Source organism: Chionomys nivalis, chromosome 3 (assembly GCF_950005125.1).
Source record: "Chionomys nivalis chromosome 3, mChiNiv1.1, whole genome shotgun sequence".
Classification (NCBI taxonomy): Eukaryota; Metazoa; Chordata; class Mammalia; order Rodentia; family Cricetidae; genus Chionomys; species Chionomys nivalis.
In genome coordinates this window covers 61,037,555-61,064,767 of record NC_080088.1, presented here as the reverse complement: position 1 = coordinate 61,064,767, position 27,213 = coordinate 61,037,555, and the positions used below count along the sequence as shown (strand labels likewise).

At 47.3% G+C, this 27,213-nt stretch overlaps 1 protein-coding gene across 1 annotated transcript in view; it reads left to right on the top strand.

The window, feature by feature from the left end:
* The window catches only part of Slc12a8 (solute carrier family 12 member 8), a 155,717-nt gene that overhangs the window by 1,969 nt on the left and 126,535 nt on the right, over nucleotides 1-27,213 (top strand). Inside the window, exons 2-3 of the mRNA XM_057765372.1 lie at nucleotides 21,350-21,496; nucleotides 25,936-26,127. Of these exons, the coding sequence (XP_057621355.1) occupies nucleotides 21,395-21,496; nucleotides 25,936-26,127 (294 nt within the window). The 5' untranslated portion in view covers nucleotides 21,350-21,394. The remainder of the gene's footprint in view (nucleotides 1-21,349; nucleotides 21,497-25,935; nucleotides 26,128-27,213) is intronic.

Sequence of the window (27,213 nt, the reverse complement as noted above, 5' to 3'; positions counted from 1 at the left end):
CTAGTTCTCACTAGACTGGTTCTCACTGGAACCCTCCCAGTGCCCGGTCAGTGACTGGCATTTAAGTGGACATTGAACATTGGTTGACGGGCCAGATGGACAAGCGACAGGCAACTGTGCTGCAGAGTCAGTCATTGTAAGTTTCCTAAGCAAATGGCTGCTTTTAAAATGTGTACAAAGGCCTCTGTGTCGCATTCTCTCTGTAAACATCAGGGGTCTGTGCAGTGTCCAACACAATGTTCACTGTATACAAACACCCAAGTCCATCACTTTTTTTTGGTTTGGTTTTGTTTTTTGTTCTTTTGTTTATTTGTTTTTCGAGACAGGGTTTCTCTGTGGCTTTGGGGCCTGTCCTGGAATTAGCTCTTGTAGACCAGGCTGATTTTAAACTTATAGCGATCCCCTGCCTTTGCCGCCCAAGTGCTGGGATTAAAGGCATGCGCCACCACCACCCGGCAAGTTCATCACTTGTAGAAGGAGCTGTGGGCCGCTTCCCGCCGCCCGACTAGCTTTACCCAAAATAATTACACGGAAACTGTATTCATTTAAACACTGCTTGGCCCATTAGTTTCAGCCTCTTATTGGCTAATTCTCACATCTTGCTTTAACCCATATTTAGTAATCTGTGTAGCACCACGAGGTGGTGGCTTACTGGGAAAGATCCTAACCTGCATCTGTCTTGGGTTGGAGAATCATGGCGACTACCTGAATCTGCTTCTTTCTCCCAGCATTCTGTTCTGTCTACTCTGCCTATCTAAGCTGCTGTCCTATCAAAGGGCTAAGGCAGTTTCTTTATTAACCAATGAGAGTAACACATAGACAGATGACCCTCCTACATCAATTACTTTTTAAAAAGTTTATTTTATTCTTTTTAATTATGTGTATATGGCTACACAGTTAAGAGCACTGACTGCTCTCCCAGGGGTCCTGAGTTCAGTTCCCAGCACCCACATGGCAAGCTCACAATTGTCTGTAACTCCAGGAACTGACACCCTCCTGCAGACATACATGCAGGCAAAATACCAATGCACATAAAATAAAAATAAAAATTTTAAAATTATGTGTATATGCTTGTGTCTGTGTGTGTGTGCATGTGAGTGCTGTGCCAGCAGAGGCCAATAGAGGGCGTTGGGTCCCCAGGAGTTGGAGTTAAGATCCTATGAGCTGTCAACTGGTACAGGGAGCCAAATACTTCCATCCAAACAGCCTTCCATCCCCACTTCTCCCTCTCTCCTGCACTGTCTCATCTAGGGAACCATTTTTTTCTTGACTGGACTGTTCATACCCTCCCTAACATCTCTCTCCTTTGTTCTGAAGTGGTTCTTTCTACAATGCTGACCTGTGCATTCAGTACTCTGTTGAAAGTCTTTCAGTAGCTTCTCTTCCCTCAGTTTCCACTTCAAACTTTTTGTTGTGACCCTCAGACCGACTGAGATCTGACTAACTTAACCTGCCCATTGTACCTGGACCATTGTACTTGCAGTGTAGCATAGCAATGAACCATTTCTATCCTCTCTCCTCAGGGGAATTTGGGAGCATCCTCAATACTCACCATTGTGCTTGGAGTATAGCTAATGCTCACACATGCTGGTTGTATGTCTGGGATTGGATGCGCTGCCATTCGCCTTGGGTTTTGGTATTGGTGGACATACAGCACGTGTTAAATTTGGGAAACACATCCTAGATGAAAGAGGAAGAAAATTCTGATAGCCACCAGTTAGTGAGATTTTCTTCTTTTAATCACTTAATGTGCTTTGTCTTTACATTCTGGGATGGATCCAGCTGCTTTGGTCTGATGGACAGGGGCTGGAGGTCTTCAAGGGCAGGTGTGTTATCTTTTCTGGTGTGTGCCTTCTGCTCCAAAGTTATGAATAAATCACCCAGACAGTAAATCAAGACCCTATGAGGGTAGCAGAGGGTAGCAGGCAGTAACTCAAGGACTTCTATGGGAGACAGAGTAGCAAGATAGCTAATGTGTTTGAATCTGAACTCTAGGAGTGGTTGGTCCTCAGTAAATGTCTCGTGAACCTTTTTGTAACCTTTACTCCAAGTCATGGTGGTTGGAAATTCTGGGAAGAGGTTTGGAGCCAGTACGGGGTCAGGTAGCCAGAGCCCGGTAGAAAGACAGGCTGGTGGGTGTTGTGTAAAACCCTTTAGTCTTGACCTCCTTTCTCTTGATAGGAAGCTGCTCATGGCTGTGAGTTAGTGGAAAAGTGGAGAATTGAATTCTTGGTTTGGCTTTAAGTATTTTAGGATCAGATGGGCATAGGAGTGTGTGTGTGTGTGTTTGTGTTTGTATGTGATGAACTCACTGAGAATGGGTTGTAGATCTAACGGTTAGCAAGTCTGGTGGTCAAGGTCAGCCATGCAGCCTGGACTCAAGGGCTGATTCTACATTTTGAGTTCAGGCAGTTTCTTCTTTCACTGAGCCTGTGTCCTAACCTATGAAAAGACTATACCGAGTGAGCCTCCTCCAGAGGCTGAAGAAAAATAAAGGGGAAAATGCACGTAAATTATCATATGGGATGTGGTTCACAATAAGCATTCAGGTAACACTGGCTGGTGATACAGCTGAGTAGGGAGGTGACATTTAGTCCACGGGGTAACCTTATAAAGGATCAGGAGGACCAGCTGGCAAATGAACGCATGATTTGACATGGCAGAGTCGGGCAGATAAAGGACAAAGGCAGGAATGTCAGATCCAGACTGACAGCAGAGAGGACTGCTTCCCAGTGTCTGAGCTTGCCTGGGTCCCAATCTGTGGACCATCCTCCTGTCCCTTGTCTCTTGTGTTGCTTGCGCAGCAATGCTTGACTTCCAGATCTTCCCCTTCTGTCTTCTCCATTCCACCTAAATTAGCTTGACCAGTAATGGGAAGAAAGTCTGGTCAAGTTTGAGCACAGTGTGAGCGGAAGGTAGCGCTAGTAAGAGAGATGTTGTAGTCAGGGTTTCTATGGCTGTGATGAACACCATGACCAGAAGCAATGTGGGGAGGGAAAGGGCTTGCTCTGCTTGCACTTATACTTCACAAGTGTTATGGAAAAATTAAAAATGCTGCAGGATCCCCGGCGGCAGTAGGCAGCAGAAATGCTGCAGGTCCCCAAGAGGTGGTAGCGGGCCATGTGGCGCAGGCAGCAAGCCCTGAGAGCAGCCAGTCCCAGGCAGAGACGGCTGCCATCCCCGAGCGGTGGCTGGTCCCAGGCAGGGAGACACTGGAGGGCGGGCAGGAGACAGACATGGATAGGCACGCCATGCAGAGCGAGGTTGAATATTTATTCAGAGGGTTATGGAGGGAGAAGGGGAGAAGAGCTGAGAGAGAGGGGGGGAGAGACAGAGAGAGAGAGAGAACACGGAAGAAGTGGGGAGAGAGGCAGAAGTGAAACTGCTTCTCCCAGAGGAAGACAAAAAAGAGAGCGAGCTCAGGCCAGAAGCTGAAGATCAGCCTGCCTCAGTGGATGGGGGAGGGAGTGGGCGTGGCTTGTCTCTTAAAGAGACACAACAATCATTACAACAAGTGCATCATTTAAGGCAGTCAAGGCAGGAGCTCATACAGGGCAGGATCCTGGAGATAGAAACTGATGCAGAGACCATGGAGGGATGCTGCTTACTGGCTCCGTTCTCATGGCTTGCTCAGCCTGCTTTCTTATAGAATCCAAGACCGCCAGCCCTGGGGTGACAGCACTCACAGTGGACTGAGCCCTTCCACGTCAGTCACTGGTGATGTCAATGCCCTATCGGCAGCCTGATCTTATGGAAGCATTTTCTCAATGAGGTTCCCTCCTCTCAGATGACTCAAGCTTGTGTCAAGTTGACATAAAAACTAGCCAACACAAGAGGTAAATCAAATGAAACATATCAGGAAACAGGGGTCCTCAGAGATCCTAAGGTCCAACCCCTTGCTTGTTAGGAAACAAGCCCTGAGATCTCAAATTTCTTTCTCCAAAACACGTGACAGGGAGTGACAGGGCTAGGCTGGAGCCGCGTAATGGCTTCAAAATGCAGTCAGGGATGATCCAATCTCCAAGTTCCAATATTATACCTGCTACACATGGGTGCTAGGATGTATTGTTAAAACAAAGCAAAGCGGAAAAAAGCAATAAACCCTCTCTTCTCATTTCTGAGTTCTCATTAGCCTGTTCACACCAGATTTGGTCAGGTGGCCAAAGGCAGGAGTGAGAGGGGGCCAAGACTTTTACTGGGGTTCTGCAGGACCTGGAAGGCAGGGTGGAGTCAACAATTTGGGATGGGTCAGAAGAATTTCTCTGGACTTTAGATTGTAGGGATGGTCTCTAGTGTGGAGGCCCAAAGAAGCAAAGGTCAGAGAGTTTGGGACTTGTTCATTCAAGGCTATTATGTTTCTAACTCAAAGGTCCCACCTAGTTGTAAATCAGAGAGTTCTGCTCTCTCAAGGCTATTGTCAACAGGTGTGGCTAGTTGCCAGACCCCGTGCTCCTGAAATAGGAAAGTAGTTGGTTCCCACCTAAAGCAAAAGTCTAAGGATCCAACTAAGTTCCAGTTCCCTTTATGAAAATAACTTGGGATTCCACCCAGGGAGGGGTTTGCCTACAGAGTGTTTGGTCTAGGGCGTGAGTGTGGTGAATGTAGCCTGTGATTTTCAATTAATATGTTAATGCAGTGTTTTACCTCTACCTTTTGGGGTCAGGGGTATTTTAACAAGTTGGAAATTAAACATGGGCGAATTAAACATGGTACTCACTGAAAAATTCCCTCCCGATACTATCCTACATGTTTTTGCATTTTATTATTTTCATTCACGTCTTTGTATTCTTCACTATATTTCTAATTCCCCACGCCTCCACTCTGGAGAAGTATTTTTGTCGAGGCTGGCCCCCGACACTCTAGTTCCCTGGGATGATTTAGGTCCAAAGAAACATTGGCTTGATCATGAAGAATTGGCGACTGCAGCTGTAGACTCAGATATAGGTTGGTTTGCATATGAGAGGCACAAAACTGGCTAAGCCCTTACTCTGTGATAGCCAGCAGGATTTGATTTTGCCTACTTGTGAATGGATGAATGACTTGGGTTACTTCAAACATTTGCATTGCCTTTTGGTACATTTTATCCATGGTCAGAAGCAGGGGAAATGCTATCTTTGTCACTATATTGGGGTTTCCAAGAAGTCTGGACATTAGTGAAGCTGGAGCACTATTCTTGTAACTTAAATGAGGTGCTACCGGGTGGTGCTTAGGTGCTGGTCTAAGTACTTTCTGTGGGGGCGGCTGAGATTTAGCTTCATTTCGTATTTTTTCTGACCAAAACATATCTCTTCATGAATGAAAAAAAAAAAAAAAAAAAGGAGGGCGTGACTACTCCTAAAGTATGGAGAATTTCGTGGTAGATATAAGGGGAAGGCAGGCAGCGGGAAGAGTCCAGGCTGAACACGGCTGGCAGACTGAACCGAACCTTGAGGAAGCAGGGGAAGGACGAGCAAGAGAGAAGCCCTCAACCAAGAGGCCAAGAGATAAAAACAGCTGAGTTATATCAGACTCGGGGAAGGGAAGTGGAAGTCCAACCCCTGGGAGGGAGAGGTTTAGAGTAGGGGGCGGGGTAAAAAGAGCTGGGAGGAGCCACAAGCACTGAGGCATGTTGGGAGAGCTGGGAGGAGCCATAGATGCTGAGTGATTTTGGGAGAGCTGGGAGGAGCCACGGGTACTTAGGGATGCTGGGAGTGCTGACCAGCATCCACTTTGATATGTACCTAAGTTAGACTTTTGTCCTGGGTTTCCGAGACCTAACACTTCAGGAGAATAGTTTAAATACTATAGCTCTATATCCATAGAGGAGTGTAAATTATGCTAAACAAATTAACATATCTCAGTGTAATTCAACTAAATATCTCCTTTTGCTCATCAATAATTGTCAAGTATAATTAAATCTATTACGAATCAATTTCAAATATTTTCTTCTGGAGTTTTAATGCCCAATTCAGAAGGTGTGGTGTGGTGGGATAGGATTGTTTGACAGGAATAGGCAGCACCCAGGCTGCAATGCATACCACACACACATACAAACACACACACACACACACACACACACACACACACGTTTGTTGTGATTTCATGTTACCACTTCTCAGGGTGAAGCGCCTATTCTAGTCAGTGGCATGTCACTACAAGGAAATCCGTGAGCCGGAGAACTTACAGAGTGAAAGGGTTTATTTAGCTCTTTTTTTTGGTGTGTGTGGGGGGGAGGTTGTAAAAGCTTGCATCAGCCCAGCTCTGCTGAGGATGTGGATTGTGATGGAGGAGCACGTGACCTAGAGTGGTCTATCTTGAGCTAGAAGGGTGGGGATGGGAGGGGAAAGAGCGTGGGCGTGCACAACACCACCGGTCTGTGTGGATAGGCCGTCTTCTCCGGAGTGATAGCTTGCTGGACCTGATACATTGCAGGTGGGGTCTTACTGGACTGGGTTACGCAGTACAGGCTGAGTGTCCAACATGAGAGTTTGTGGACCTGTTTGTTAGCTGTTACATGCCTCAGCAGTTCCCATCTGGTGCCGAAGGAAAGAGTTCCTGCTGTTCTGATGGCAGCAGCAACAGGTGAGGCGCACAGGAGAGAAGCAGAGGCAGGAAAGCAAACACAGCCGGGTATTCCCCAGACCTCTTCATCCAGGCTGCCATCGGAACCTGCTGCCTTTTCTAGGGGCAGGTCTTCCGCTCTCAGTTAACCCATCCTGGAAATACCCTTCCATAGGATTGATCCTAGGTACAATCAAGTCAGCAGCCAAGATTAACCACCACAGAGGGCGTGCTCCTCCCTAAGGAGCCCAAGACTTCTCCGTAAGACTTATAAATTCTTACCTAAGGGTCCACGTCATTCCACTACCCGGAAACCAAAAGTTTGCCTGTGGAACATGGGGTCCCTGGACATTCCAACCATGGCAGCTCATGTGTACATTTCTTTATTTGGTGAGTGCTTTTTTCCCCCACATGTAAAAACCAAAAATAAACAAAAAAGGATGAGGGTAGGAGGGATTAAAAAACACTCATTTATATGAAAATTTGGGATGCTCTCCTGTAATCTCCCAGGCGCAGGAACCACGCCTGTGGTCTCCATGGTCACTAGTTGTACAGGTGCTGGAGTTTACTGACCAGCCAGGATCCGTGGAGACCTAGCACCCGTCTGTAAGCCGGAAATAATTGTGTCCTTGCTGGAACACGAATTCCCATATTAACAGATTTTTAACTATAGAAAACAATGTCATGGCTCATTTTTGCGTGTCTGTTGGCTAACGAATAATGGAAAACAATAGCAAATTACAGTTCACTTTAAAGGCACAGAAGCCATGGGAGCAGGCATTCATTTTACAAAGGATTTCACGCAGCCTGTTTCAAATGTGATTCGGAACGAAGAGATTGTTCTCGTGACCCAGCCACTGAATACTATAAACAGATTACTGACATCAGCTCAGCAAAATCAAAGCGATAAACCCTCATCTGTTTAAAATATGTCTAATACGTAGTTGCTTTTCTTGAAATAAAAACCAAGTGTTTTTTTTTTTTATTTATTTATCATTGTTTCACTTTGTGTGTGCAGGAAGAAACCTTAAGCTTACACACAAGGGCATGCGTGGAAATCCCTTCTTCCCTGCCGCTCCCCAGAGCCGCCACCGCAAATGCTTTCTGGCCTTTATTTCCTCTACTGGTGATATTATCACCTTAAATAAAATACCAATAACTCAGTTTCTGGGTTATTAATTTACTATCATTTTACTTATTGCTTCCTGATACCAAAAATAAGACCTTGGCACACCTGCCTCTCATCTCCCAACTCTCCGTTGGCGTTGGCGTTGTTGAGGTTTACATTTCTGTGTTCTCAGCAACTGTAATATACACTTTCTTCTTTAATATCATTGATTCTAAAAGTTTTAAGTCAGCAAATGTTTGTGTGGCACAGCTGTGCGCATGTGCTCAACTAATACCCAAGTGGTCCCATATATCCAGGGCCTCCTTTGCTGTCTGAAGTCTTCATTTCTTTCCTTTTTGTTCCCCACTTGTTCATATGCTGCTACCTTGATTTCTTATATACCCTTGTCACTTCTTTCTGGGGCTTCTTTTATCTTTTGAGTGACCCAGTTTTTCCACACATGGATCAGAGATAACAAATTAGTCTTTCCTTTCTGACATAGAAGCCGTAGGGTTTTTTTTTTCTTCTTGTATTTCACAAAGGACATTTTTGCGCAGATTGGATGCAGAGTCCATATGAAAAGCCAGGTCTGCTCTCGGGCTGGATATTAAGATTGGTAAAGTGTTTATCGGCGTCTTTCTTTTCACAGTAGAAAGGGATTTTGTGTTGCGAAATAGTTCTTACACTAAAACTATTTCTCAATAGGAAACAAATCTATTGTTACGTCAAGTAAATTCTTAAGTATCTCAAATTTTTAATATGGTAAATACTGGTAGATACTCGCCCACATAAGCAAATCCTCTTGGCTGTTTGTGGTTATCAGTAAGTGTGTCTGTGTGTCTGTGTGTGTGCATGGAGGCCAGAGGTCAATGTCAGGTGGCTTTAATTTTTGCTTTCCATCTTTTGTGTGTGTGTGTGGTTTTTCAAGACAGGGTGTCTTTGTAGCTTTGGAGCCTGTCCTGGAACTAGCTCTTGTAGACCAGGCTGGCCTCGAACTCACAGAGATTCACCTGCCTCCCGAGTGCTGGGATTAAAGGTGTGCGCCACCACTGCCGGGCCCCATCTTATTTTTTTTAAGACAGTTTTTCACTGAACCTAGAACTCACCAATTCAGCTAGACTGGACGGGCAGCAAGCTCGGGATCTCCCCATCAGTGCTGGAGTTACAGCAGCATACGGCCATGCAGGGCTTTCAGGGGGTTGCCTGGGGTCTGAACTCGGGTCCTCTTTTTTGCATAGTGTCCTGGTTCGGTTTTCCGTTGCTACATAAAGCGCCATGACCAAAACCAACTCGGGGAGGAGAGGCTTTATTTTATCTTTTTTTTTTTTTTTTTTGGGTTTTCGAGACAGGGTTTCTCTGTGGCTTTAGAGCCTGTCCTGGAACTAGCCCTTGTAGACCAGGCTGGTCTCGAACTCACAGAGATCCGCCTGCCTCTGCCTCCCGAGTGCTGGGATTAAAGGCGTGCGCCACCACCGCCCGGCGCTTTATTTTATCTTACAGGTCACAGGTCAGCATCAAGGGAAGCCAGGGCAGGAGTCCACAGCAGGGGCTTGAAGCCAGCCAAGGAATACTGCCTACTGCTTGCTCAGCTACCCTTATTCAGCCCCACCTGCCCAGAGGTGGAATCCACTCCTTATATATTTTACATCAGTTACCAACTTTTAAAAATGCCTCAGAGACGTTCACGGGTTAGTCTGATTTAGGCGGCTCCGCAGCTGAGATGCCCTCAGATCGTCTGGGCTGTGTTAAAGGTGGTGGCTGAGAACTGTGTCTACAAGTGCTTTATGGTCCGGCACCTCTCTCGCCCCTGCAATCTTCAGTAGTTGTTTTTTTATATTTATTTATGGGGGGTGCACACAGGAGTCACAGTGTGCGGGCAGAGGTTAGAGGGCACGTTCGGAACTCAATTCTCTCTCCCCATCCATCAGACTCAGTCCTCAGGCGTGGTGACAGGTGGTGGGCAAGACTGAGGAGGGTGCTTTCCATTTCTTGAGCTTATTTGTGGTCCCCCATTTCATTGTGGTAATAATGTGACATAAAATATCATCGTAAGCATCATTAAAATATTTTATGTCTAAATTTTAATTATGGTATATATGTGTATGTGCAGGGGTTGTGTGCCCATGTGTGTGGAGGTGTCTGGAGTTGTAGGAGCTGGAGTTTAGGTAGGTGGTTGTGAGCCTCCTGATGTGGGTGCTGACCAGTTTAGTAGTATTGTTTACCTGTAATACTGTGAAACCTTATTTTTAAGCTTTATTTTGATAAGATTTAAAACTTCACATTTCTAGAACAGTCTGCAGTAGTTCACTCTCACACACAATACCCCCACTAAGCCTGCAGACCTGGGCAGTTTTGACTTGCACTTGCTACTATTTTGCTTTATTATTAGGTTTCTCTTGTCCTTATGATCGCCCTCTCTCTTATCCACAAGAGAGTGTGCATGTGTGTGTATGTGCGCGTGTGCATGTGCATGTGTGTATGTGCATGTGTGCATGTGTGTGTATGTGCATGTGTGCATGTGCGTGTTTGTGTATGTGCATGCGTGTATGTGTGCATGTTCATGTGTGTGTATGCATGTGTATTCCTTGAGAATAAGAATTTTCTTTATCTTGGGGCTGGAGAGACAATTTAACAGTCAAGAACACTCGCTGCTCTTTGATGGACCATGTTTGGTTCCTAGCACCCACATCAAGAAGCTCACAACTGCCTGGAATTCCAGTTCCATGGGATCCAGCACCCTCTACTGGTCTCTTTGGGTACCTGCACACAACATGGTACACATCCATACATGCAGGCATTCACACAAACACATAGGAATAAATCTTTGAAAAATAATTTTCTTTTTCTCTAATTTTTCTCAGTAAATAATAAATTTACTGAAGTCAGAAAATTTAACAGTGTATACTCTATTTTAGAATCCATAGTTCATGTGCAAAAGTTACCCACGCACCTCCTGGTCTAAGATTCAGTACAAGCTTTTTCTGTCTCTCCTGACCTTGACTTTTTTTTTTTCTTCTTCAGTTTTTTATGACAGGATTTCTCTGTGTAGCTCTGACTGTCCCGGAACTTGCTCTATAGACCAGGCTGGCCTCTGACTCAGAGATCCACCTTCCAAGTGCTGGGATCAAAGGAGTGTGTGACCTATACCTGACTTATTTTTTTTTTTTGATCAGTTTTCACTCTGTAGTCCCCACTGGCCTGGAACTCACTGTGTAGCCCAAAGTAATGGCAATCCTCCTGCTGCTTTGGGCTCCCAAGTGCCAGGGTTACAGGTACAAGTCACCGTGCCTAACCGAATAAGGCAGTTTTTAAATACATGTCCAATTGTGATGTGGGATGCCCCTCCGTATGTTGTGAATATGTCTTATTACCATTGGTTAATAAAGAGGCTGTTTTGGCCAATAGCCTGGCCAAGAACCAGGTGGGAAATCCAAGCAGATAGGAGAAAGAAGGCAGAGTCAGAGAGACGCCAGCAGCCACCAGAGGAGTGAGATGCCAGAGCATTGCCAGTAAGCCACAGGACACATGACGATACATAGATTAAGTGAAATGGGTTAATTTATATGTAGAGCTAGCCAGTAAGAATCCCGAGCCATCAGCCAAACAGTCTGTAATTAATAGTAAGCCTCAGAGTGGTTATTCAGGAACTGCCGAGCAGGAGAAAAACCTCGAGTTACACGGTTCTTGTTGGTCCCACATGGTGATGTTACCTGTTACATCAGGTGGAGTCTCATAATTAACAGACCAGTTGTTAGGGCTGTCTGAGCCCTACGGCTTTAGCCCTGTTGATAGGGGCAGTCTGTGGATCCTGTGGTCGGCTGTCACTGCTTCTCGGCTGCAGATGGTGGTTTTCTCATTCCATAATACCTTCCCCATACCTTAGTATGTTTTTTGGTGTAAAAATGGGCTGTCTAAGGGCTGGAGAGATGGTTCAGAGGTTAAGAGCACTGACTACTCTTCCAGAAGACCAGAGTTCAGTTACCAGCACCCACATGGTGGCTCACAACCATCTGTAGTGAGATGGGATGCCCTATTCTGCTGTGTATGATGTAGATAGAGCACTCACATGCATAAAATAAATAAATGAATCTTTAAAAAAGTTTAAAAGGGGGTGCTGTCTAAATCCAGTATAGCACTCTGAAGGCAGAGGCAGGAGGATCACAGGTTCAAGGCTAGCTTCAGTTACATAATAAAACTCTGACAAAAAGGGGGCGGGGGCCTTCTCTTGTTCATTTCAATTTATTTATTTGCTTATATATGTAGGGATTCAAGCTTCTTTCTTTTTTTAATTTGCAAATTTTTTATTTTTTAAAGATTTATTTCTTTATTATATACACAGTGTTCTGCCTACACGTACACCTGCAGGCCAGAAGAGGGCACCAGATCTCATTACAGTTGGTTGTGAGCCACCATGTGGGTTCTGGGAACTGAACTCAGGACCTCTGGAAGAGCAGCCAGTGCTCTTAACCTCTGAGCCATCGCTCCAGTCCCCAAAATTTTTATTTTTTTTATATATGTGTGTGTGTATGTCTTTTCAGCCTTTAGATTTCTTCTATCTCTTCATGTGTGTTCATGTTTAAGTGTGTGGATGTGGATATGTGCATGTCATGATTCACATGTGACGGTCAGAGAACAACCTGCGTGTCTCCCCTTGCCTTCCACATTGTTTGTGACAGGGCCACTTTATTGCTTACACTCTGGACACCAGGTTAGTAGTCCTTGGATTTTCCAGAATTCTCCTGTCTCTGCCTCTCACAGGGAGCCCACCATGACAACACTGGGATTACAGAATTGGCTGCCACCAGCTTTGCATCGGTTCTGTGGGATTTGAACTCAGATCCTCAGACTTGCATGACAAGTGTTTTACCTACTGAGCCATCTCCCTAGTCCTAGATACAAAATTGTCTTCTATTGCTATTGTTTTTCATTTGTTTTTGATAATCAGCATGCTACATATAGCTAGTGGGAGTTCTTCAAACCTGGCTCCTACGTTCTATTAACATTCCTTTGCCTGCCTGTCTTCCTTCTTTCCCTCCCTCCCTCCCTCCCTCCCTTCCTCCCTCCCTCCCTCCCCCTGCCTTCCTTCCTCCTTTTTAAAAAGCAACTCCTTACTTTGTTGTGGAATATCTAATTACTCAAAGATGTGTTACATTTGTTTATATTGTAGGCTATTACTTTAACTGTGTAAAGGTGTGCTGCATTTTTTAATGCTGTCAGGATGTGTTACATTTGTTTAATGGGTAAAGATGTGTTGCCTTTGTTTCTGCCTGTCTAAGGCACCTGGTGGATCTGATAAAAAGCTGCACAACCAATAGCTAAGCAGGAGAGGGACGGTAGGGTTGGTGAGCAAAGAGAATAAGTTTAGGAGAAATCTAGGAACAAGAGAGAAGAGAAAAGAGAATGAGGAGGAAGAGGAGGACACAAGTCAGGCAGCTGTGAACCAGCCAGACATGAGATACAGTGAAAGTCGGAAATACAGAAGGAAAGAAAAGCTTTTGCCCTGAGGTAAATGGTAGATAAAAAGAAACAGGCTAATCTGAGTTAAAAGCGCTAGCCAGAAATGAGCCTAAGCTAGGCCGAGCATTCATAACTAGTAAGAAGTCTCTGTGTCATGATTTGGGAGCTGCTTGGTGGTCCCAAAGAAAAAGCCTGGTGCATTACTTCCCGGCAGAAGTCGCGGTACATTCATCCCGTAATTGTTTTCCTCAATCTTCAGAGACTTCTTCAAAGAGCCCTGGTTCCTTAAGAATGGCATCTAAAAATGAAGACCTGAGTCCTAGGCATGGCCTTTGCCATGGGAATGTCTTTGCTTATAGGTCCTTTAGCAAGAGAGAAAGAAGATGGGTTTGTAAGCATATACATGTGTACTTATTTTTCGCATATACATACTTAAATTCAAACTGTTAGCTCTAGTTTCATTTTCTCACACAATTCATTTTTGTCTTTTTTAGTTGGAACCCTAGATGGCTATTTATTTATCGTGTGTAAATATGTGTGAGTGTGCATGTGTTGGTGTGTGCAGTGTGCATGTGGAGGTCAGAGGACAACCCATGGGAATTGGGCTTCTTTTTCTACCTTGCGGGTTCCAGGGATCAAATTCAGGTCACAGGCTTGGGCACCGCGTGTCCTTATCTGGTGAACCATCAACCCCGAGATGCTTAATTTTGTCTATCAATTTGATTGCATTGAGAAACGTCTTGATTAGCAAAGCCTGTATCTGGGTGTGACTGTGAAGGCATTTCCTGAGACAGATCATGAGATTTTTCAAGTAATCAATTGATTAGTTTGCTGATAGATCCATAATATGGCCATGCTGAGAGGCTGTGAAAGGTAGGGAGGGGGGTGAGGCCTGTGAGAAAGTAGCTCAGTGGGGGCGTGTCCTTGGACTGTGCCTCCTGCTCTGGCCTCTTCCTGTGTCTTCCTTTTCACTGGTCAACCATGATGTGGGCAGCTCCCTTCCACAACCCACATCGGCTACTATAAGACTCTGTTCAAGCACATGGGCCCAGCACACATGGGCTGGACCCTCTGAAGCATAAATCCCTCCCCACTTAAGCTTTTTTGCTCAGGCAATTTTGTCCTGCACCAGACAAATCTGACTTGGACTGCTCTCTTGGCTTCCTGGTCCTCTCCTGCTGGGTGCGTTACACATCTATCTCTGGGGAGGTTGAAGAGATCCTTATCTGTATGTAGGCCTCCTGTGTTGTGTGTCCCCTCTACAAAGCTTTCACGACCGTTGTCTCAAAGAGTTAAACTTTGCACAGTTCCCATGATGCAACTGTGTTACTATCTGTACTTGATGTAGGCTCTGGCCCCTAGATTCTTGGTCACATCACCCTGGTGGCCATCTCTCTGTGGCTGTGATCTAGCCCGCGATGGCTAAAGGAAGTAAGTATTCCAACCAGTCCATTGCATCATGGGTCAGGAGAAGCTTGGGCATAGTCTCAGATGGCCAATTGAATTGTTAGCTCCCAGAAAACAACCGTCTGTTTCCTGTGTGTGAGATGGGACCCAGGGAGAGCACCTGAGCTTCTGCAGAAGGACTCTGGGAAGATGGCAAAGGTTGTGTCCTGCTTCAACCCATCCTTGGCTGTTTTCTTTTCCTCCAGTTGCCCGAAGAGTGACAAGACGTGATCCCACAGTTCAGATGTGTTCCTTAAAGCCTGGCAGGTGGACCATAGGAGCAAAACAAGGGCCTGCATTCATGAGGCTGCCTTTGGCAGGAGTGTGCGTCTTACTTTGCTCAGCATGCTGGTACAGGAAGGAGAGCACTTCCCCGCTCCTGTTGGAGAGTCTCTGCCCCAGAGAAATACCCCTCTCTCAGAACTGAAAGTCAGGGTTATCTCAGTATTGCAGAGAGCTAGAATCTGGCTTCTTGACCCAGGGGTTTGGGAACAACTCTGGAAGCCGGCAGCCCCAGATGTACTGACCCCAGAGACCAGACTCCCATTAGCTTCCCAGAGGGCTGAGGGTCCTCAGGAGAGTGAGGGACCCACCCTTGAGCATCCTTTCCCTTTCTGAGGGACTGATGTCACCTGGGAGGAGGGAACTCGGACTGAAAAGTTGCTCTGGTCACACAGGCCTGGGGCCATGACTGTGAGCTGTTTTCTCAATTCCTAATTGGTGTCAGAGGGCCTGGCCCACTATGGGTGGTGCCATCCCTCAGCAGTTGGCTCTGAACAGTGTAAGAAGGGAGTTGGGTAAGTCAGAGAAAACAAGCCGGGGAGCAGCCTTCCTCCATGACCTTTGCTTCAGTTCCTGCCTCGCTTTTCCTCGATGATGGATTGTAACGTATGAACTGAAATGGACTCTCTCCTCCCCGAGCTGGTTTTGGTCAGGGTTATTGCAGAAACAGAAAAACAAACCAGAATAACAGACTTGCTCCTCACCATGTTCATCTTGCTCAGCGGGCACACCTGCTTCCAAGTGTTCGGCGCACCAGGCCCATTGGCTTTGGCCCACTGGCTTTTTGCCACTTCCCTTTGCTCAGCCTGCATGTCTGTGCGAGCCGTTGAAGGGGATTCTTGTTACTTTGAAACTGATGGTCCAGAGTCGAGGACAATTATGTTCTAAAGGCAGCTGCCAACAACTGGGATCAGGGAACCCCTGTACCCCCAGAATTGGCTTCATGTTGGCATCTGTCATCCTAGCCTCTTTTCTCATCCTTTCTCTCCTCTTCCAGTGAAGTGGGGTGAGAACTGGCCCTGTCCTCTCCTCTGGTGCGTCTGCTTCTGTTGCAGGTGGTGGCTCTGCCCCTCATACCTGAACAGGCAGTCTCCGTGCTTGTCTATGGGTCTGGACCACACTGTCCTAAACAGTAGCTCGGACAGTCGTGTGAGATGGCATGATATCGCGTGTGGGGTGAGACTGGGCTAGTACTGATGCTGGTGCTTCTACGGGGATGCCTGGGAGGCAGAGAGTCACTTCCATGGGCTCTGGAAAGTTAAATGGAGGCTCTGTGGTACTTACTGGCATTTTATGCTAAGGGTCTCCGCCGTTCTATTCTCTCTCTCTCTCTCTCTCCCCTGCTTTTTTCTTCTTTCTTTCTTTCTTTCTTTCTTTCTTTCTTTCTTTCTTTCTTTCTTTCTTTCTTTCTTTCTTTCCTCCCTCCCCATTCTCTCTCCCCCCTCTCTCTCTTTCTTTCTTTTCTTCCACTGACTTTAAGGGGTCTTTCTCCATAATAACACCGGAATTGCAACTGTGGTCAAAGCCAGAAGTGAAAGTCTTTGACCACTTGTAAAAGAAGGTGGAAGCCCCCCACCCCAGCACCCTGAAACATGCGACTGTGGCTCAGTCACCAAGCCAGTTCACAGCAGCTCTGCTGCCTTTCTCAAGGTCAAAGGTGTCTTGAGGTTTGAACCTGCTATAGTCAAGCACTGTTCAGGGTGATGAGTATGAGGGTCAAGGCTTCCACAGCCTTCAGAGTGGAAAGAGAACACGGTCCCATGGGCATTCACAGGGTAGACCAGATGGACACAGGCCCAGGGTGTTAGGGCCCGCGGGGAAGAAAAGGACACGTTGCCTTTAAGTGAATGTGGTATAGTGTAGAGTATGCACCCCACAACCTGGGCATGGGTTGGAGCCCCAGCTGGAAGACTTGGGACAGCCAGGTATCTTCTTATCTCTGGGCAGGGCCATCCCACCTGTCTCCAGGGGTGTGGGGATTCAAGGAGAGCAGAACGTTGATTTGGAGGCAGACTGGTAACTCTTCCCATTGCTGATGGCTGCCGTTATGACTGTCTCTAATAATAATGGACCCATGACAGGCCCTGACAGGAAGCTCACACAGCACAGGAGTTGGGCTGTGTCCTCAGTTTTGAGCCTGGGATCCTAGCTAACAAGCCTGTGTTCACCAGCCCTGCCCCTTGGTACTGTGTTCCAGGACAGTATCAGGTGGCAGAGTCTTTGCTCTGAGCCACATCAGTCGTTGAGCTTCCGTATTTGTGGTTTGTGAAAGGCAGATGAACTAGTAATGAGCAAACACAGACGTCAGCAGAGCTGAGAGCCGGCAGTAGGGGTGACCAGAGTCTCACAGGGCCTCTGCATCTCCAGCCTAATTCACTCCCCAGTCATTTCTTGAAGCCTCCTTCCTCAGTTTTCCCTTCCAGTCTTCTTTCCTTCCTCTCTCACTCCTTTCTACCCTTGCACTCTCCCTGCTGCTTCCTTTTTCCTTCTCTCTTACATCTTTTAAATTAATTTTTTATATTATTTTGTGAGGGGTGGTGAGGTGGGCATATGTGCCATTGGACACATATGGAGGTCAAAAGAACTTTTAGGGAACAATTTCTCTCATTTCCTTGTGGGACCCAGATACTGAACTCAGGCCATCAGGTTTGTGCAGCAAGCACTGTTGACTTCTGACCCCAAATTAAAGGTTTTAATTGTAGTTGGAGACTGCTTGTTCATTTCCCGGCCACTCAGACCTGAATAATCACACAGAAACTATATTAATCTCAACAGTGTTTGGCCAATAGCTTAGGCATATTTTTAGCTAACTCTTACATCTTAAATTAATCCATTTCCATTAATCTGTGTATCACCTCGAGGCTGTGGCTTACTGGTAAGGTTCTGGCTGGCGGTTGGTGTCTTTCTCCTTCGGCAGCTACACGGCATCTCCTCCACTCCACCTACTCTCTCCATGTATAACTCTATTCGGATTTCCTGCCTGGCTTTATTCTGCCCTGCCACAGGCTGAAGCAGCTTTATTCATTGACCAATAAAGCAACACATATAAAGAAGCACAGCCTACATCATGTAATTAGCATAAAATAGGCACATGTGTTTGAGGTACAGTGCAATACTATTTAAACATGACCTGGAATGATTATACAAGGGTGATTGGCACTTCCGTGTCAAACACTATCAGTCCTTGTGCTGGGAACCTTCAGGATCCTCTCTTTGGGGTCTGTAGAAAATCTGTACAGACTATAGTCTGATAGTTCCTCCTCCTTGACCAAATGCCCTGATTGCCCATAATCCATTTTCCCTTCCTCTCTACCCCTGCCCTTCTTCCCTCCATCCTGCCCCTGTCCTTCCTCCCTTGTACTGGCTGGTTTTGTGTGTCAACTTGACGCAAGCCAGAGTCATCAGAGAGGAAGGAGCCTCAGCTGAGGAAATGCCTCCAAAAGATTCAGCTGTAAGGCAGTTTTTCAGTTAGAGTCCAGTTCATTGTGGGTGGGGCCACCCCTAGGCTGGTGGTCCTGGATTCTGGAAGAAAGCAGGCTGAGCAAGTCACGGGAAGCAAGCCAGTAAGCAGTGCTCCTCCATGGCCTCTGTATCTGCTCCTGCCTCCTGGATCCTGACCTGTTTGAGTTCCTGTCCTGACTTCCTTCGATGGACGGCAATGCGGAAGTGTGAGCCACATAACCCTTTCCTCCCCAACGTGCTTTTTGGTCTCGGTGTTTCGTCACAGCAGTAGAAACCCTCCATCCTCTCTGTCCTTCCCTGCCTCGAGTGAGCAGAACTCACTTTGAGGTCCTTCCTTGGTGGGTTAGTGTGGGAAAGGAAGACGGAAGGAACATCATTTGAGCTCTTTTGTTTTAAGCAGTGTAGTTGTCTAGCGTTGACTGAGGTCACAGGTGTGGCCATTGGTCTCAGCTATCACAGAACCAGGCCCTTTTGACTCTGGATCTTAGATTGTCTCTTGTGTCTTGTTTTTTTCCTGCCTTCTCTTTGGATTATAGATAATATAACTAGAGTTTTTAGGGCAAAACTTTAGGTTCCAGCATCATGAGTTTTGGCCACCCATCCCTGACATACAGTTAAAGAAGCAAAGGTGAAAACCAGATTTAGTCAGTCTGCTACGTTTGAGAGACAAGAGATCCAATGACCCCTAGTCCATCTTTGGGAATACGGACATGAGTCTTAGGTTTAAATGGAAAAAGATTTGGGTGCAGCGGGAACGTGAAGTCTGTATAAATGAGCAGTCCTGGCCAGGGTGTGGCCTGGCTCTGCAGGGTAGTCTAAAAATAGTCCTTATTGCTGTAGCTGGTTGAGGGGCACTGCCTGGCTCTAGAAGATGATCACTTCCTCTCCAGGGTGTACCCTCACCACTATGGATAGTGGTCTTCATCTGGTGCCCTGCGAGGGTCTGGTGTTGCTGGAATTCAAGGTGGCTGGAGATTTAGGACAGTAAGTTATCTCTGTGCCTTTAGCCTTGAAAGGGTGTGGGCTAAGCTAGACAGATGCTCTGCGAGTGATTAACATGCCTGTGAGGTGAGCGGGTGACCCACAGTAAGGAAGCCGGACACAGGACGAAGGCAGAAACACCAGGCACTCTTTCTGGGCCCAAGTGAGGCGTAAACACAGCTGGTCAAAAGCAGCTTCATGAACTCACCAGCTGCAGACTGTTCTTGTGATATGGTTGAGACCTTCCTCTCTCCTGTCTGCCGAGGATTCTTAATCATTGTCGCATGGTTTTAGAGTGCTGGGGGCTCTGCTGTTGGCCAAATTTAAGTGAATTCCTCAGCCTGTGAAAGAGCAGCTCCCAGCCCGAGGACTGCCACTTTCGTGTGTGTTTCAGCATACCCTCGCTTTCGGTCATTTTAGTAAAGGGTCTCCAGTTGAGGGTTTGTCTCAGTTAGGCTTCTATTGTGATAAAATACCATGATCAAAAGAATTGGGGGGAAGAAATGTTTATTTATTTATTTATTTATTTATTTATTTATTTATTTATTTTTTATTTTACAGTTCCACATTACAGCCTGTCAGGAAAGCAGGGCAGGAAGTGATGCAGAGGCCATGGAGGAATGCAGCTTCCTTGCTTGCTTTTTATGGCTTGCTCAGCCTTTTTAAAAAAATTTATTTATTATACAATATACAATGTTCTGTCTGCATGTATGCCTGCCCGCCAGAAGAGATCTGGTGGTTATGAGCCACCATGTGGTTGCTGGGAATTGAACTCAGTTCCTCTGGAAGAGTAGCCAGTGCTCTTAACCTCTGAGCCATCTCTCCAGACCCTTACTCAGCCTTCTTATAGCTCCCCAGGTCACCTGCCCACAGCCATCATCACTCAAGAAAATGCCCCCAAGGCTTGCCTACAGACTAATCTGGTGGGGTGATTTTCCCAATTGAGGTTCCCTCTTCCAAAATGATTCTGGCTTGTGTCAAATGGACATAGAAATCAGCTAGCATGGTTTATAAATGCTTTTGTTATTTTTCAATTGGAAAAAATGAGCAGAGAACCCACTGAACTAATGGTCTATCTCTGGTTCTAAGCTAAGCGGCCTAGGCTTACTGTTGAATCTAGGATCTTAGGAAGAAAGAGATGTAGGAGGCACGATGTCAGTGTTCAGAGAAACAAATTACTCAGGTCTTTTAACCAGAAGAACCTGGGGACAGAGGTATGGGAAAGGCTGAAGAAATGACAAGTGCCCAGTTGTTGGGAGCAGTGAGACCCCAGATCCTGAATTTCTTGAAATCTCCTGATCTGAGTGCCTACAGCTGCTCTGAGCACGAGACCTTCAGGAGTTCCTGATGGCAGGAGAGTGGTTTCTGGTGGGTTTGGCTGGGGCGTGGCTATCTCTATATAATCTGCCCCTGAACACAATAAAGGGGGCATTCTTGGGGAATTCAAGGATGACCCTCGTCGCTGTCTCTCTGTCTGTGTGTGTCTGTGTATTTTAACCTCCAACCCCCTTGCCTGAAGCTCGCGAACTGGGTGCCAGCGCACAGAGCTGGGGGCGCCGTGCGTGGCACCCAGTCAATGGCAGGAGCCTTTGCTAGAAGTCACCCTCACCCCTGGGACTGGAAGACTGAAGGGAATGTAAATTTCTGGGAGCCAGAGATACTGCCTTAGTTGGTGGGGCCCCAACCCATCAATTCAAAGCCCCACTATTGCTTCTAACGCTCTACCCCCAGTCACATGACCTCACCTGCATAGAGGCTGGGTGTTTGTCAGACAATTAACTACATATGGATGCAACAACCCTGCCACTAAGAGAATAGGGATCCCTTTGTAGAGTCACACACACACCCCTACCTGAGACAGAGCGTCCCACTGAACTCAAGCCTATTCTGAGTTGGCTGGCTAGACAATGAGTTCCTGGCATCTCCCTGTCTCTGCCTCACAGTGCTGGGATTTCAGTACGTGCAGCCACATACACCTTTTCATATGAGCGCTGGGGATTTGAACTCATGTCCCCATACTCCACTCCCCCAGTCCTGTCAGCTGCTAACCTGACTTCACTGTTTTCTTTGCAGGGCATCCTAGCCCAGCCTCAGCCCTGGTGGAAGATCCAGCTGTTCATGTGGGAGCCAGTGCTGTTTGGGACCTGGGACGGTGTGTTCACATCCTGCATGATCAACATTTTTGGGGTTGTACTTTTCTTAAGGACTGGCTGGCTGGTGGTGAGTGATGAGCTGGTGGCCCTGGAACTTTTCTGGTGGGCCCGGGTCATGGAAGAGCATCTGGAATCCCACAGCTTAGGGAGTAGACTCCTGAAGCACAGATTCTCCTGGAAGGAGAAGCGGGAAGCACAGTGTACAGCTGGCAATGTTTTTAGCGTAAGAATCCTGGGAGCCTGGGCCTCAGAGCTTCCCCAGTCAGAGCCTCAGGATGGACCGGGCTCTATGGGGTCAGGTCTTATCGTGGGTGGGACTAGAAAGAGGGCAAGAATCAGAGACGATGATTTTTACTCTAGTCTATGACCCTTCTGGACTTCCTGGTATTTGTCACATCACTTTGTGCCCCTCTGAAACACCAACCCTCGCGCACGTGGTTCCTCTCTCACAGTTACTCCCTCACTGCTCCTGGCCTTGTTCATAGGGATGCTCGGTTGGAGGTACAAGATCCTCCCTCTCAGGATTTATCGCCCAGGACAGACCTTCTTGTAGTAGAGTCTGATGGTTAAGTTCATCTTCAACACAGGACACAAAGGACCTCCTTTTTATGCCTTGGGCAAAAATAACAGTAGGGTGCTTCCCTTGCAGAGGAGTACCTGAGCCTGACACCCTGCCTTCTCACACAGTGAACTTCAATAGCTCCAATAGGCAGAACAAAAGACCACCCGGTTAAGAATTACACACCCGTGAATGCCTGGTGTGTGCAGACACTAATGCTGCCAACGGGATTGTAAAATGCAAGCCTTTGTCCCTCTGGTGGTAGGGACTCAGAGCATTAAGGCTCCTAGGGGTGGAGCCCTGCTGTGGATGCAAGGTGTCTGGGGAAGCTGTCTGGAAGGGGAGTTGGAGGCTTGAAGGCTGGATTGGGCTGGAGAGGTGAAGGAAGACAGCCATTCAGAGGGACTATTGTCCACAAGTGCTTGCCAGAGACATAGCCAGTGCTATGGGACACACACACACACACACACACACACACACACACACACACACACACACGAGGTACATCGTCAGGTAAGACTTTGGTCAAGGCGTTTCTGTTGCAGTCTAGAGGCAGAATGTTCCCATGGGAAGCCTCAGACTTAAATCTTTTTGTTGATTTTGTTATTTTGTTTTTTCCTGAAGTTATCAGTGTCAGAAAAGAAGGCAGCTCCACGCCATCCTTTAGTTATCTGTTTATTTGAGTTTTAAGAAATGGCCATCTAAGCCGGGCATGGATGTGCATGCCTTTAATCTGGGATTAAAGCATTTAGTAGGCAGAGGGAGGTGGTATCTCTGTGAGTTTGAGCCCAGCCTGGTCTAGAGAATTCCAGGACAGCTAAAGATACACAGAGAAATCCTGCCCCCCCCAAAAAAAAGAAAAAAAAGAAGAAAAGAAGAGAAATGGCCATTTAAAATGATCCATCCCCGAAGTGAAGGTGTAAGCTGTGTATTCACTATTCACTGTTAACTGTTGTGTAACGAACTGCCCCGAAACGTCATCAGCTATGGCACACACATGTATTCTGTGCTTCTGAGTCTACGTACTCAAGGCCCCTGTGAGGCCGCAGTTGCTGTCAGTCAGGCACGTGTGGAGTCTCTCCTGGATCACCCAAGTACCACGTGGCAGACTTTTGCCACATCTCTCGATCTCCTTGTGGGGTTGTCTCTTTCCGAGGCTGCAGATTTCCACCAAGACCTCAGACAGTAGGAGAAAACTACTGCATGTGGTGGTGGCTGTCATCTCTTCGGTGTCCTGGCCTCAGAAATGATGCCCATCACTTCTGTGGGACACTGAAACAGGTCCACACAGGGCAGGAGACCACACGAGGACAGGAACACCAGAGGCAGGGGTCACAGGCCAGCTTTGAGTTTGTCTGTCTTTTTGTTCTAAAATAACCTCTGTCTTTCAGCTCTGCCTTTGGCATCAGACTTTTGATCATGAAAAGAAAAGATAAATATGCAATGCCAAAAACGAGACAGAGTGTCCAGGGTAGGGAATTGAAATAGATATAATGCCAAAAGCACTTCTTAAATAGAAAATATTAGCTCTAAAACAACATGGAGACATAGTTTATGAACTGTTATAGTGACAGTTCTGGCCTGAAGAGCCAACGTTGTTCTTGGGATAGGATATTTATATATCCATAAATAAATAAATATCTGTATATCTATATCCATGTATACAGCTTTCAAGTGTGAACAAAAGGAGAAAATAGTTCTGTAGGATTTCATTGAAAGTGTAATGTTAGCAAAGTCGGTAGCGGGAACACTCAGATGTCATGCTCAGGTGTTCTTGTCTTGGGGACACCAGCATCCTGGGGACCTGGGGCTGCGCTATGAGTGGAGTGGACGGAGCCACGTGGGCACTTTGGCTTGTGCCAAGCCCTTCTCCACCCTTGGTCTCACTCCTACCGCCTAGCACTGCCACCACACCCAGGAGTTCAGCAGTTTCCTTTGCCATCTGGCAGTAGCTGGGCTTGGCACACGTGGCTGTTGGCATTCTCTTCCTGAAGGGAGCTCACAGATGTCCCTGTGCACCAGTCTAGGCCTTGGGGACATTCAGAGGGTGCATTCATAAGCTGTGTAACAATAATTGATAATAATAGCATAACATTATAGCAAAATAAGATAGCAAGGAAGGCTTATCAAACACTTATGTGACAGGTGGCTGTCAAGGTGACTTAAATGTGTTTAATTCTCTGAATTGAGTATTTCCTGAAAGCTGTGAGGCAGACATCGTCTGTTTTATGAGAGACAACTCCGTGCTGTGAAATAGCGAAGGCTTTCTGTCTGCTCCCACTGCACACAGTAGGCCTGCAGAGCCCAGCTCTCTGCAGACAGACGTCCCTCTGTCTGCTCCCACTGCACACAGTAGGCCTGCAGAGCCCAGCTCTCTGCAGACAGACGTCCCTCTGTCTGCTCCCACTCACACAGTAGGCCTGCAGAGCCCAGCTCTCTGCAGACAGACGTCCCCCTGTCTGCTCCCACTCACACAGTAGGCCTGCAGAGCCCAGCTCTCTGCAGACAGACGTCCCCCTGTCTGCTCCCACTCACATAGTAGGCCTGCAGAGCTCAGCTCTCTGCAGACAGACGTCCCTCTGTCTGCTCCCACTCACACAGTAGGCCTTCAGAGCCCAGCTCTCTACAGACAGACGTCCCCCTGTCTGCTCCCACTCACACAGTAGGCCTGCAAAGCTCAGCTCTCTGCAGACAGACGTCCCTCTGTCTGCTCCCACTCACACAGTAGGCCTGCAGAGCCCAGCTCTCTGCAGACAGACATCCCCTAAGAGACCCACCCTTGGCTTAGGTTTCCAGACTAGGTCAGATGTGCAGGGTCCCCTCTTTTTTTTGCCAAGGATTTGTGTGACTGGCAGTCACTACTGTTGCATTATCACCGTGGTTTGTTATGCTTTGGTGCGGCCCTGAGCCTCCTATGGATTTTTTGTATCCTTTCTTTGTTGGTTTTGTTTGCTGGGCTTGAACCCAGGCCTCATAGGCGAGTGCTCTGTCAGAGAGCTACACCTTGCATTTAATTTCTGTTCTATTTTCTCAAGGAGATTGACATAATGAACAAAGATACCCTTAACACTTTAAAATAAAAAATAAACAAATATTGTGAGAGAGGAGGTTGTTGAAGAGCCTATGCTTGTCTCCTGAGTGCTTCTAGCTGGCCAGGTCTCACTGGTAGGCCAGTTGACCAGTGTGTCTCTGAGAGTGCCTTTCCCAGTGGCCTGCAATTGAGGGGTGCTCAGGCTGCCTTGCTGGTCTGGGGTGGAGAGCAAGATTGCAGGCAGGCAATGACAGCAACTGGAGGAGGAAATCCTGAGTACTGAGTCTTCAAGGCTGCTTTGGAGTTAACCTGGCAAGCCGTGGAATGAGTCAAAAGGGCTTCCTAGTGAGGGCTACTGGTGTGGGTAAGGGCATGGCAGGGAGAGCGCATAGCCTTTCATGCTAGGTCACGGTTACCAGCACGGCAGATTTGCAGGCTCCTGGTGAGTCTCTCTGTTTTGTTTTTTGTGTATAGGAGTGTTTGACTACCTATCTTTGCACCTGGTGCCTGAGGGGTCAGGAGATCAACCCCCTGGATCCCCTGGAACTGGAATTGCAGATGGTTGTGAACTACCGTGTGGGTGCTGGCAACCGAACCCCGATCTTCTCCAAGAACAGCAAGTGCTCTCGACTGCTGAGCTGTCTCATCTCCCCAGCGGGGCTGGCGAGTCTCTTGAGTTGCATTCATCTTGCCACATGTGGTATAAAGTCATTAGAGTTTGAAGGGTGGGCCCTCCACCCATTTGAAACTTCTTGTAGGCCTTTGCTCAGAAGAACCAGGAGGTACTTTGTACTTCTCCTCGTCCCTGTGTGGCCTCTTTGGGCAGTGGCTAACCCAGCGGGTGGAGTGCTTCTTTTGGGAACAGCTCTAGTGAGATGTCGCTCCTCAATCTGACACCTCTCCCCTTCTGCTGCAGGGAAACACAGGAGTGCTCCTGGGCTTGCTCCTGGTGTCCTTCGTCATCCTTGTGGCCCTCATCACCGTGCTGTCTGGCATTGGCGTAGCAGAGCATGGCGGGATAGGCAGTGGTGGCGTCTACTCCATGATCTCGTCAGTCCTTGGCGGGCAGATGGGAGGCACTGTTGGGCTGTTGTACGTGTTTGGACAGGTGAGACTGCAGCGCGAGTCAACTCCTTGCCTCTACCTGTTCCTTTGCCATCATCTCCTCTTCCCCTTCTTAGTTTGCCAGGGGAGGCAAGGGTGGAGACAAGGGCCCCACTTGACAGAGGACCACACTGGGATCTGGGGGGAGCTCGCACCAGCAATCTAGATTGGGAGCCTGAACTCCCACCTCCGCCTCATGAATTCCTGGTGTGCCCAGGCCAGGGGCTGGTAGGTCTCACTTCTGCTGCCTTTCTAGGAGGGGTGTGCATGGCAGGGAGCCCTCTGCACTTTCCCTGTGGGTGGGTGTTGTGCCTCTGCCAGAGGCCTTTCCTGGAAGTAGTCCTTTCCTATGGAGGTGAAGCTCTGACAGGTCTGCTGGCTTGGGTGGCCTTAAGCGACCACAGGCCTTCGGGTGGACACTAGGGTGAGGTGCATGCCAATGAGAAGGCCACACATTGGCGTGGACACAGCAGGAAGAAAACCATCAGGCAGGAAGAAATTCCACGGCTCATCTAAAGCTTAGATGGCTGGGACACAGGGATGAGGGTTTGATGCTGGGAAGGCAACACTCACGCATGAAGAAGTAGCTTTTTGTAAGCGTGGCTTGGACCAAAAGGGTTTTTAATGGAAAAAACAAATGATGGTGGCTGAAAAACAATTTAAAAAGAAAAAAAAATGGGTTTTGTTGTTTTTCATTTGAACCAGCAGAGGCATCAGTGTAAATACACCATATTCCCTAACAGCACAAAGCCGAGTGCACAAGTGTGTGTGTGTGCACACATGTGTTGAGTGTGAGTGTGAGAAAGTATGTGTGAGTGTGCATGTGTGTGCTTGCGTATTTGTTTGTGAGTGTGTGTGCATGGGTGTGTGAGTGTATGTGTGCATGGGCATGTGAGTGTGTGTGCTGTGTGTAGGACAGTGCATGGGAGGCACCTCACCACTTGCTAAGAAAAGGCAGTTGCTTTTACTAGAGAAAGATCTAGAAATCTGATATAGGTTGAGTGTCCTGAATAGAAAAACCCGAAGTCCGTAATGCTCCAAGAATCTAAAACTTTCTGAGCATCATATTGAGCAGCGTTAAAATTTTGAA